This window comes from Astyanax mexicanus, chromosome 25, assembly GCF_023375975.1.
Source record: "Astyanax mexicanus isolate ESR-SI-001 chromosome 25, AstMex3_surface, whole genome shotgun sequence".
Taxonomy (NCBI): domain Eukaryota; kingdom Metazoa; phylum Chordata; class Actinopteri; order Characiformes; family Acestrorhamphidae; genus Astyanax; species Astyanax mexicanus.
The window spans coordinates 7886426-7898828 of NC_064432.1; the positions used below are offsets into that span (position 1 = coordinate 7886426).

The window sequence follows — 12403 nt, forward strand, 5'->3', positions numbered from 1 at the left end:
TAACATAGAAGCATAGAACTATTATTCAATTAAAAAGATTTTTAAGAACAGCTAAACACAGTGCTGCAGGTCAAACACGGAGGAGTTCACGTGAGAGAGACAGAGAGAGAGACACAGAGAGAGAGAGAGATTTGTGTGTTCTGGTGTATGAGCTACTCACAGGTAAAGGTTCTCACACACTGTATCTCCTGTTTCTCTTTTATCTCCTCGTGCTCATATTCTAGTCCGATACATAATTCTGCAGCTCCCTCAGTTTTTCTGTCGTATTTTGCAGCTAGCGCGAGCGCTTACAACTAGCACCGCGGACCGCGAGGTGCCGCCGAGCTGCCGTAGAACTGCGGGAGCGAAATCAGTGCTTATAAATAAATTAGTTTTTTCACTTTCAGTTTTCGTTATTTGGTTCGTTTTCGTTAACAATAATAATTGGTTACTTAGCAACATTGTGATTATCACACCAGAGCTTTATTTAAAAATAAAAATATCATTAAAAAACAGATGCCTACATCTCAGACTATTTTCTGGAGCCCGACCCGACCCGGCCCGAGGAATGTGATGGGAAATCTCGGCCCGTACTGGTGTTTTTGTTCTGTTATTTGTCTGCAATGAGGTGGACCTGAGGAGGATGGGTTCCTCTGACTTGTTTTGGTTTCTTCTAATGTTTCCTCCTCTTAAAATAGGCCACTGTTGGCATCACAATTATTGGCATCACTGTGGTGCTCACTCATAAGACTCATAAGAGGCTTGGACCCATTAAATTGAATAAAATGAGTAAAAAAATAGTGCCATGGGTCACAGTTTTTTGTAAATATACATTTTTATTATTTTTACAGTGTAGTGGGCGGGCCTAAGCTACTATTTCACTGGCTTGTAAACTTTATCTCATTGGCTGGTTCATGGTCAATTCCAATGGACATCGAAACACTTCCTGAGGTGAGGCTTTTCTGGGTTCCTCGTCTGTTCCAGGATCCAGGCTCCAGCAGCTCATGGTTGTAGAGAAGGTAGAACCTGAAACATGTTCAGACACAAGAAGAAAATCTCGTAAATCTTCATTAATGAGATGAATGTGTCTAATTTAACTGTGATTTGAACCACCTGTAACATATACTCTATAAAGAAATGCACTGAAACACATGCTCCTTCCTTGTTTCTAATAATTGCTGGATCAGCATTAGCATTAGCTGCTAACTGTGCTAAGCGCTAGTTAGCTCTTTCAGCCATTCAGAGGTGAGTATTATAGGGCTGTAGCCTGCTGCTAACCCCGGCGTGCACTGCCGGAGAAGCATTAGCATTAGCTGCTAACTGTGCTAAGCGCTAACTCTTTCAGCCATTCAGAGGTGAGTATTATCGGCCTGTAGCCTGCTGCTAACCCCAGCTAGCATAGCTGGAGCAGCATTAGCATTAGCTGCTAACCGCGAACCACTAGCTAATATCGCTCTTGCTAACTGGAACACTAAGGGTTCCTCAGTGTAGCGCTGATATGCGGCATTTACTAGCGCTAAACGCGGATAGCGCTAGCTGTTTGCCGCTAATGCTAATGCTGCTGCACCCAGCCTTAGTGGAAATCTAAACTTTTTGTAAATAAACGAAAGTGATGTGTAAATTAACATCCAAAATCTGTGTAGATTAACATCTAGCGCTTGAATGACTTTAAAAGAAAATGTTGTTTTTTAAAGATATAAAGTTTTTCTTACTTAGCTTAGCTTTACATGAATTAATTACCAACTCCCCCTCACCCCCTAGCGATGACACAAAAAACACGGCAACATCCCTGTTCCTTACTAGTGTCCGGTAATGCGCCTTATAATCCGGTGCGCCTTATGTATGAAAATAGACCAGAAAATATATGTTCATTGCTGGTGCCTCATAGTGCCAAAAAATGTGGTTCTTATTTGAACTGTTCTTATCGATCCCCCATTCCCATTTCCACACCGCTGGTTGTCACGTATAGAACACAACAGCATGCTAACAGTGTGCTGCAGCCATGGAAACGGGTAAGCTGACTATTTTTTTCCTGAACAGGTAATCACTGAGCTTCAGTTAGGTTTGCTAGTCGTATCTGGGTAATTCGAGTGCAGCGTTGGTTCGTGTAGCGATAGGTGGTCAAGACAGCTAGTAGTCCTGGGCGAGTTTCACCATTAATTTAGTTGATTAGAATTAAAGTTTTAATGCGATTTTCAAAATGAAGTAGTCAAAATTTTACATACAGACATTTTATATTTTTAATCTAAAATACCCGAAAACGCTACTCATTTCTGAAGTGTTTATCCGTCTTACCCTGGTTACCGGCGCCTCCCACAGACTAATGCGCGCATATTTTCTAAGCATTCCTCTTAGTTTGAGGACTAAGCTCATACCGAAACAAGTTCTAGCACTGTTCCAGAACTTTCGACACAAACACCCGGTGACATGAAGCATGTATTTTTGCTAGGAATAAATCCTACTGTTTCTAAAAGCTGTAGCGATATAGATCTCCGCTGAGTTTTTTATTATTTTTTATTTTTTTACAGGTAAATCTAGTTTTTGAAGCATTTCTTTGTCATCTTTAGTTTACATTACAATTTTTAGTGTAGAGGGAAGGTCGATTAAAATTATAAAATTAAAAAATATATATATTTTTAGGCCATTTTACGCCATAATCGCCAAGCACTAGTACCTAGTATTTGGGCTAGCTTGCTAAAGTGATTTGAACTATGCTGTTTCAGGAATGTCATGCTACATGCAACATGCTAACGTGAACATATATCAGTCATAACAGCCATTCAGACCAGCTGCAGCTGTTTAGTACATTTGCAGCTGATTAGCCTACAGAGTATGACTCTTTGACGCCATTGCGTGCCACTGTGTGTAAATCTGGCAACCCAAATGAGCTTGGCATCTTCGCATTATAGCCATTTCACACGCTCATTAACTACTGATTGCTTCTTAATAAAAGCTGAATGCATTCATTAGCAGGGCTGCCCGCAGACATTTGAGTGCATATACTTTAGAATACATAGACATTATTATTAAAATCATGTTTTAAAGAGTGTTTTAAGGAGAAATGTGAATATCTGATACTGCTGATCTCAGATCAGGTGTATCACATGGAAAGTAATGAATTACATTTACTCAAGTTACTGTAATCGAGTAGATTTTATGAGTAATTTGTAATTTTTTAAAGTAGTTTTATAAATATGTAATTTTTATTTTACTTTTAATTTTACTTTTTTTTTTATAAATGGATCATAGAAACCTATACCACTTGTTTTATGGTCTGAACAAATACTTACTGAAAGGTCCAAATTATTATGTGGAATAATAGGTTATTAAAAACAATTTAATTTATGATTTGTTTTTACATTTTTACATCAAATAATTAAAAGTAACTATGTAACTTTTACTCAAAGTACATTTTAAATTGAGTACTTTTTTTTACTTTTACTCGAGTAGATTTTTAGATGAGTACTTTTACTTTTACTTGAGTAGAATTTTAGCAAAGTAAAGGTACTTTTACTTAATTACAATTTTTCAGTACTTTTTCCAACTCTACACATGGTATACATTAAAAGTAATAACAAAGCACTGCAGGGTGCATGCATGTGTTGTTCACACCTAGGGAAGTTGACTCTTGGACTCCAGATAAGCCTCCACGCTTTTCTGGACCTGGTCCAGTAGAGCGTTATTGTCCTGGAAGGTCTGCAGAAGCCCTGAAACATGGAAAAAAAAAACATCAAACACAAAGCTTTAGAGCCAGCATTTCGATACGTGACTGTAATCATGAGTTGGTACAAAAACAATATCCAGAAAAAGTCGATACATTAGGATGTATTATCGGATATTAAGGAAACACTCAAAGTAGAGCTGGGCGATTAATCGATTTTATCGATTAATTCGAATTTACAGATAAGGGCGATGTCTTTTCATGAAAAAAAAATCGATTTTCACCACCGACGCTCCCCTGAGCTTAGCCCCGCCCCTCTCTCCTGTGCCGAGCAGTGTTGCCAACTTTGTCGCTATATTTAGCTACTTTTCAGACCCTCTAGCGACTTTTTTGTAAAAAAAAAAAAAGCGGCTAGCGACAAATCTAGCGAGTTTTTGCGGTGTTATTTTACTTTTTGGCGACTCTGAGATAAACACAAGCTATTCAACAATTTGTCTATAATAGGTTTGAAATTAAAGAAAATTTAAGAAAGCTAAAAAAAATTAATAAAATAAAAAACAACACGGCAAAAAACTGATTTATGTAGTTTTTGTAAAAATAAAGTTATTTTGAGACGTGACTGTCTTTGTATTATCTCTAACATATTTAGAGTGTTTTTTACTCACTTTTTTCTCTCTCACAATGTTAATCCTTTCCAGCTTCAAAAACATGTATTATGCAAATTAGGGGATGACGTCATTTAGCGACTTTTAGGAGATTTTAGTAGGGGAAAAAATCGATTTTTTTTTTCTTAAAAATCGAAGATTTTTTTTTTTTGGGCCATATCGCCCAGCCCTAACTCAAAGCTCTTGACAGCAGAGCTTCGGCCAGTACTTTCTTATTTGAACTGTGCAGTACACAGGAAATTTGGCAGTGTTAAATTAACACTGAGAGTGTGAAGTTTAACACTAAAAGTGTTGATTTAACACTAACAGTGTTGATTTAACACTGCCAAATTTCCTGTGTATGTTTGTAGCCTCCACATCTGCTGACCGCCATTTCCCCAAGCCCATCTCCACACTCCGGGTTGCCAGGCGTAGACAACAGCACACAAACAGAGTACTGCAATCATGGTAAGGGACGAGCTGGATATTTTTCTGCTGAACAGGTACCGTATTTTTGGGATTATAAGGCGCAATATCAAAAAATATCTTTTTTGACATCTATTTTCTTACATATTTTCTCTCTTGGAAACTTGTTTATGTGGGTGAGTAAAGTACTTCCGTTTATTTACAGTGAGCTTAGATTTCCAGATTTTCACTAAGGATGGGTGCAGCAGCATTAGCTTTGGTGGCTAACCTCGCTAGCCGTGGTTAGTGCAAGCAAATGCTGCCCGACTAGCTTGGGATAATGGCTAAGCGGTTCTTCGCACGTAGCTTGCTTTAACATGGTAAACATGCAGGCTACAATCAGATAGCACTACGCGCGGTTAGTAATGCTAAGTAATGCTAATGCTGCTTCAGCAGTGCTAGCCGGGGTTAGCTGCAGGCTACAGGCTGATAATACACACCAGGTAAAATTCATACATACATTTTTTGTCGCCCACTTCAAATTGTCCCACCAGCCCAATAGAGTTTTAGCATCCCTTACATTTTTTTAAACCACCTGTGAACCACGACTTTCAAACTACAATTAGATGATCAACATTCTCTTTTTTCTTAATACTTTTCGCAAACTTGCTTAAACACTGATTGGCTGTTTCTCCTGAAAGGCGGGACTCTATCCTTGAACCGGCACCGTTCACACAAGGCAGTCAGTAGCCTGTGTACTCATTAATAATACAGCTGAGCTGAGCTGAGCTGAGCGAAACGTTTCGGGGCTACTGGATAATCATTCGGGGCTAAAGCCCCGGAAGCCCAGGCCAGGCAATACCCCCGAGCACAGGAACACAGCTGTACCTGGCTGTGTTGCAGCACGCAGGGCGTTAGGCAGGCGGTTGACATTCCTCATGATCTCTTTCCAGGATTTATCCACCTGCATGAACTTCTTGGCTTCGGCGGGAAGCTGCCTCTGAATTTTAGGAGCACCGAACATGCTCTCCAAATGGAGCCAGTTTCTCTGACACGTCAACCACTCCTCCTACAGAGCCAGAGAGACAGAGGAGTATACAGCATTTAGCACTGATCAATGTTTAAAGTCAGCTCAGTTTGATCAGAGACTTGAGATTGATTACCAGGGTCTGCCTGAACAGGTTCAACAGTCTCTGCCACTCGTCCACTCTGGCCTTCATGGGACCCACATAGAGTGAAGATGCTACTGTATCTATATTAATGGAGCTGTCTTCCAGCAACACCTGTAAACACACAGCAACACAAACAGACAATATGCAAAGCAGTGAGTGAGTATTTAGTGTTACCTACTTAGTGCTTAACTTACTGCAAAAGCAGTGTGTAAGACTGGTGGAGGAAAACATGATGCCAAGATGCATAAAAACTGTGATTAAAAACCAGGGTTACTCCACCAAACAAACCAAGACATAGATTTCAGGGTTTAACGATAAAACAGCGAACAAAACCTCAAGGAAGAAAACAGCAGATTGCCAAAATTCCTCTGATGTTTGCAGTTCCTCACTCAACCACTAGATGGAACTACACAGCTTCGGCACGGCAGCAGACAATTATTTATCAGCCAGTGTTGTACTCATTCCTGTACGTAGGCTGTCAGGTGTTCATTTTTGTTAACAGGTTAATGTACCTGTAGAATGTGTAAGACTAAAGCATCTTGTGGAGGAACGACAATGCAGACTTTTAACCCAACTAACTGGATATCCCCCTCGAGAGTATGGGTGTGCCATTTCGTATCGTATGCAATAATATCGTCAACATTTTTGAATGTCGTAAACTCTATTATACCCAGAAATATTGTAAATTAACGATATTATTTAAATAAAAGAGAGCTGAAAGCTTATGAGTCCAAACCTTAAAATACATTTTATAGATGGTGCAACCACAAGAAATAACTACTTCCTTACTTAAAGCTGTTTCAGTCATGTCATGTCTTAAAATCACCTTTAGAGACCCAAAAAATCATCAGTGCGCCTTAAAATCCAGTGCGTCTTATGTATGAATTTTACCAGTCAGGGTATTAAGGAGCAGTAAAGCCACTCCACCGAAGTACATACACTCCTGAGTTATACAGGAGTTTAAGTTTAGTTCTCCAGCACCGAGACTGGTGCAGTATTAGCATTAGCCACTAACCGTGCTAATCGCTAGCTCTTCCGCAGTTTAAAGGTGTGTATTATTGGCATATAACCAGCTGCTAAGCCCGGCTAGCACTGCTGGAGCAGCGTTAGCATTACCCGCTAACCGCGCTAAGTGCTAGGCCTCAAAGTACACGTACAGGAAGATGGATGACCACAAGCCATCAAACCACCAAGCTGAACTGCTCTAATTTTTGCACCAGGAGTGTAAACAGCATAAAGTTATCCAAAAGCAGTGTGTAAGACTGGTGGAGGAGAACCATGCTGCCAAGATGCATGAAAAAAAATTGTGATTAAAAACCAACCAGGGTTATTGCACCAAATATTGATTTCTGAACTCTTAAAACTTTATGAATGTGAACTTGTTTTCTTTGCATTATTTGAGGTCTGAAAGCTCTGCATCTGTTTTTTTTTTTTTGTTATTTCAGCCATTTCTCATTTTCTGCAAATAAATGCTCTAAATGACTTTAATATTTTTATTTGGAATTTGGGACAAGTGTTGTCCGTAGTTCATAGAACTACCAGCATTACCAGCAGATGGAGGTACAAGTGTTTCTCACCTGGATATCGTCCGTCTCGCCGAGAATAAACACGTCCTTACAGTCTCGATGCGGCAAGACCACAAATTCAGTTGTTTTCCAGGAGTCCTCAACCTAGCAACAGCGTCAAAACATGCAAGATTTCAGGCTTCAAACATAAAGATATGAAATTGTCATTTTTTGTGAAGAATCAAAGTGGAATTAAATTTATAGAATGTAAAAAAAAAACAATCTTCCCTGTCCCTGCTGAAGAAAAGCAGGCCCAAACAACGATGCCGCCACCACCACGTTTGACAGTGGGGACGGTGTGTTCAGGGTGAAGAGCTGTGTTGCTTTTACGGCAAACGTAACGTTTTGCATTGTGGCCAAAAAGTGATATATTTTGGTTTCATCTGACCAGAGAACCTTCTTCCACATGTTTGGTGTGTCTATCAGGTGGCTTGTGGCAAACTTTAAACAAGACTTTTTTTTATGGATATCTTTGAGAAATGGCTTTAATCTTTCCACTCTTCCATAAAGGCCAGATTTGTGCAGTGTACAGTACGACTGATAGAGCTGAGTCTCCCACCTCAGCTGTAGATCTCTGCAGTTCATCCAGAGTGATCATGGGCCTCTTGATGGGAGACTTGATTACACACACGTGGATTCTATTGATCATCATCAGTCATTTAGGTCAACAGTCATTGGATCATTCAGAGATCCTCACTGAACTTCTGGAGTGAGTTTGCTGCACTAAAAGTAAAGGGGCTGAATAATATTGCAATAATATACGCCTCAATTTTAATTTTTTCTTATTTCTAAAAAAAGTTTTAAAAATCCAATACATTTCGTTCCACTTCACGATTGTGTCCCACTTGTTGTTAATTCTTCACAAAAGAATTGATGTCGATATACACGTTTTTAACTTACAGAGAGACTAGACAACTAGACGCTCTGGTTTATAACTTTATACCTTTAAAACTAATAAAAACAAACTAAATTAGCATAAAATCTAGCAATTTTAAATTAGTACAGCCAGAGTCAGCCAATTGTATTAGACTGTAGTGCAGTCTAAAAGCGGAGAGAGTGCGCATTTCTAGCGCAGAAAAACGGGCAAAAGAGTCTAAAAGCGGAGAGGGTGCGCATTTCTAGCGCAAAAAAACGGGTCAAAAGAGTCTAAAAGCGGAGAGGGTGCGCATTTATAGCGCAGAAAAACGGGCAAAAGAGTCTAAAAGCGGAGAGGGTGCGCATTTCTAGCGCAGAAAAACGGGCAAAAGTGTCTAAAAGCAGAGATAATTCCAATGTCATCGCGTATTCCTAAATACTGTAACAAGCCTATTCATGGCCGCATTTACCTTTTTTAGAACAGCTTCTAGAGCTGCTTCTCCCGATGCCTGATCTGAAACCTGGAGAAAAGACCAACAAGAGAGAACATTCAGAACAGCTACATCTACAGAACCAACACCCTCACATCTATCCTTCTATCCATCCATCCATCCACCCATCCCTCTTCTGCATACCTGCTGGATCTCATGGCTGTAGGTGAAGATGTTGAGCTCCTGAAGGACGCTGAGTGTGAGAGGTTGCTTCAGCAGACTGCAGCCCACGATGCTCTCCAGCGTGTCCCAGTGATGAGCTTTCAGACACGGGTTACGCAGGACACTGATCACCGGAAGCTACAGAAAAGAAAAAGACAAACAAAGACATTTTCAGATTTCAGGGTTTATCGATAAAACAGTGAACAAAACCTCAAGGAAGAAAATAGCAGATTGACAGTTTTCCTCTAATGTTTGCAGTTCCTCACTCAACCACTAGATGGAACTACACACTTTGGCACGGCAGCAGACAAGTATTTAACAGCCAGTGTTGTACTCATTCTTGTACGTAGGCTGTCAGGTGTTCGTTTTTGTTAACAGGTCAATGTACTTGAAGATGTAGAATGTGTAAGACTAAAGCATCTTGTGGAGAAACGACAATGCAGACTTTTAATCCAACTAACTGGATATCCCCCTCGAGAGTAAGGGTGTATGATATTAAATGATATTATACCCTGAAACTTTGTTCCATATCATCCACCTAATTGGGGCCAGGAGTCAGGCAACCTGGAGTACAATCAATGTGATGTGATGAGATTGGATAAATGTTGGTTAAAGCTGCCCTGCCCTATAAAAACACCACACACCAGTTTTGCATTTGCCGTTCTTAAGAAGCGTTGATTGCTCGATGTGAATCATGCCTCGCACAAAAGATCAAGCTCTTTTAGAAGACCTACGTTCAAGAATTGTTGACTCGCATGAAGCTGGAAAGGGTTACAAAAGTATCTCTAAGACAGACGGTCTACAAATTAGGAGAAAGTTCAGCACTGTTACTGCTGCTACTCTCTTTAGGCGTGGTAAAGTCCTGTAAAGGTGACTGTAAGAGCACAGCGCAGAATGATCAATGAGGCGAGGAAGAATCCTCTGAGGAAGAGTGTCAGCTGAAGACTTACAGAAATCTCTGGTACATGTAACATCTGTATATACTTTTGACACATTTCATTACAAGTGAGTTCAACCAATTTTCCAAGGGGACACAATTGCAGTCCAATCCAGTGAAAGATAAACTAGGAAAGCCCCGCCCACCTTTTCTCTCACGAACTCCACGCCAGCCTTGAGGCGAGGTACAACACTGTTGGGTGGAAGCCCTTTCTCCAGCTGGCTCACATATTCTCCATACTTGTAGACTTGGGTAGTCAGCAGCTCTGGGTCCAGCTCATCAAACTTAGTCTGGAAAAAAAAAAACATAATACAGCATGCATGATATGATTTATTTAGCTGGGTGCTATACCGGTTCATGCGGTATACCGGAGGAGACTTTTGAACCGTATGGATTTTGCCCATACCGCCATACCACTAGAGGCACTGCGGAGCGCTGTGCAGAGGCACACAGTGTAGATCAGCGACCCCAAAGAAGACACACAGCTGAATAATGCTAGCCAGTTAGCATAACAAGCTAACATACTGGAGTTAACAGTAGAATAGACGAGAATATGGAGAATATTTTTTTTTTTAATTGTGAGTAAATAACTTTGTTTTGAACAATGTGAAACCAGAGAAAAAGGAGAAATGTATTAAGAATATTAATTTGAATCTCAAGGCTATTTATCTTAGGTGCGCAACATAATCAAGACATTTACAACGCATGGCACTGTACCTAACCTCCCTGGACGTGGACGGAAAAGAAAAAATGATAAAAGGTTGCAACACAGGATAGTCCAGATGGTGAACAATCAGCCCCAATCAAGTTCCAGGGACACAGTATCAACAGACAAATATGGTGGAGGTTCAAATATGTTTTGAGGTTGTTTTACTGACTCTTGGTGTCGTAATCCAAAGATTACTAAAGGATTTTGATTTACAAATGTTCAGTAGGGCACAGTGTCAGAATGCTGGCTTTGCATCCTAGGTCATGGGCCTTCCGGCAAGACAATGACCCAAAACCTACTTCAAAAGCCGTACCAGCTTATTAGGAGGTCAGTAATGCAAAATGCACACATGTCTATGGGTGAAACTGACCTGCATCCAGTCGTTTTGCAGACTGTCCCATTCCTCCAGTGCATCCCACAACAAATGCTTCAACTTGACCTCAGCACTCAGCTCCTCCAGAGACTCGTATTTGGTCACGTCCACCTACATGACAAGGACACACACATATATACAGTGGCGTGAAAAAGTATATCAGAATATCAGACAGATAAGTAAATATAAAAAGCAAACCAACTTTACTCTTTGTGAAAAAAAGTATTTTCCCCATTAATGAATGAACTGTGATTAACTGTGTAAATTTTTTGGAAAGCCAATTCAATTTCACTACTAACCACAACCAGACCTGATTACTACCAGACCTGTAGAATCAGGAAATCACTTAAATCAGGGGTGTCCAAACTACGGCATTTTAGAAACAGAATGAAAGTTGGCCCGCTGTTAAGCAGGTTTTTATAATGTGACATTCAAAGTTTGAACGCAAGGTGTCAGAAACGGACCAAAGAGTCTGAAAGCGGCAAGAGTGAAGTTGAAGCGCAGAAAAACGGGCCAAAGAGGCTAAAAGCGGAGAGGGTGTGCATTTCTAGCGCAGAAAAACGGGCCAAAGAGTCTAAAAGTGGAGAGAGTGCGCAGTTTTAGAGCAGAAAAACGAGCCAAAGAGTCTAAGGTGCTCAGTTCTAGCGCAGAAAAACGGGCCAAAGAGTCTAAAAGCTGAGAGAGTGCGCATTTCTAGCGCAGAAAAACAGGCCAAAGAGTCTAAAAGCAGAGAGAGTGCGCAGTTATAGCGCAGAAAAACGGGCCAAAGAGTCTAAAAGCGGAGAGGGTGCGCAGTTATAGCGCAGAAAAAAAAACGGGCCAAAGAGTCTAAAAGCAGAGAGAGTGTGCAGTTCTAGCGCAGAAAAATGGGCCAAAGAGTCAAAGTTGCCGTAATTAAGGAGTTTAATATTAAGAGACATCATAAAATGAAACATCAAATTTGAAAAATCTTAGTTTACACAACACTGTCAAAGATAGATAAAGATAGTAAGTCAAGTAAAATGGTGTGTAAATGAAAGTAATCAGGAAAATGTATTATTTAAAGTGGTATATTTCATTATTTGTTTTATTACAGAGTCTGTGGCCCGTGACTTCAAATATATTTCTCCTTCTGGCCCCCAACAAAAAAAGTTTGGACACCTCTTACTTAAATAGAACCTTAATAGAATAGAATCTCAAAAAGCAACACATTATGCCACAATCTGAAGAAATTCAACAACAGACGAGAAAAAGTTACATTGAAAGTCACTGATCATCTATCAGTCTAGAAAATGTTATAAAGTCATTTCTAAAGCTTTGAGACACCAGAAAACCACAGTGAGAGCTATTATTCACTAATAGAGAAAACACGAAACACTGGTGAACCTTCCTAGGAGTGACCGGCCGACTCAAATTACTCCAAAAGGGCATGAACAACTCATCCAGGAGGTCCCAAACAAAAGAACCCAGA

The 12403-nt window shown here is 40.2% G+C and overlaps 1 protein-coding gene across 1 annotated transcript in view; it reads right to left on the bottom strand.

The window, feature by feature from the left end:
* dnah6 (dynein, axonemal, heavy chain 6) overlaps nucleotides 1-12403 on the bottom strand; it is a 103612-nt gene that overhangs the window by 65121 nt on the left and 26088 nt on the right. The window contains 11 exon segments of the mRNA XM_049472675.1: nucleotides 907-966; nucleotides 969-1005; nucleotides 3592-3609; nucleotides 3611-3686; nucleotides 5578-5758; nucleotides 5853-5972; nucleotides 7439-7531; nucleotides 8752-8802; nucleotides 8917-9072; nucleotides 10018-10161; nucleotides 10951-11064. Of these exon segments, the coding sequence (XP_049328632.1) occupies nucleotides 907-966; nucleotides 969-1005; nucleotides 3592-3609; nucleotides 3611-3686; nucleotides 5578-5758; nucleotides 5853-5972; nucleotides 7439-7531; nucleotides 8752-8802; nucleotides 8917-9072; nucleotides 10018-10161; nucleotides 10951-11064 (1050 nt within the window).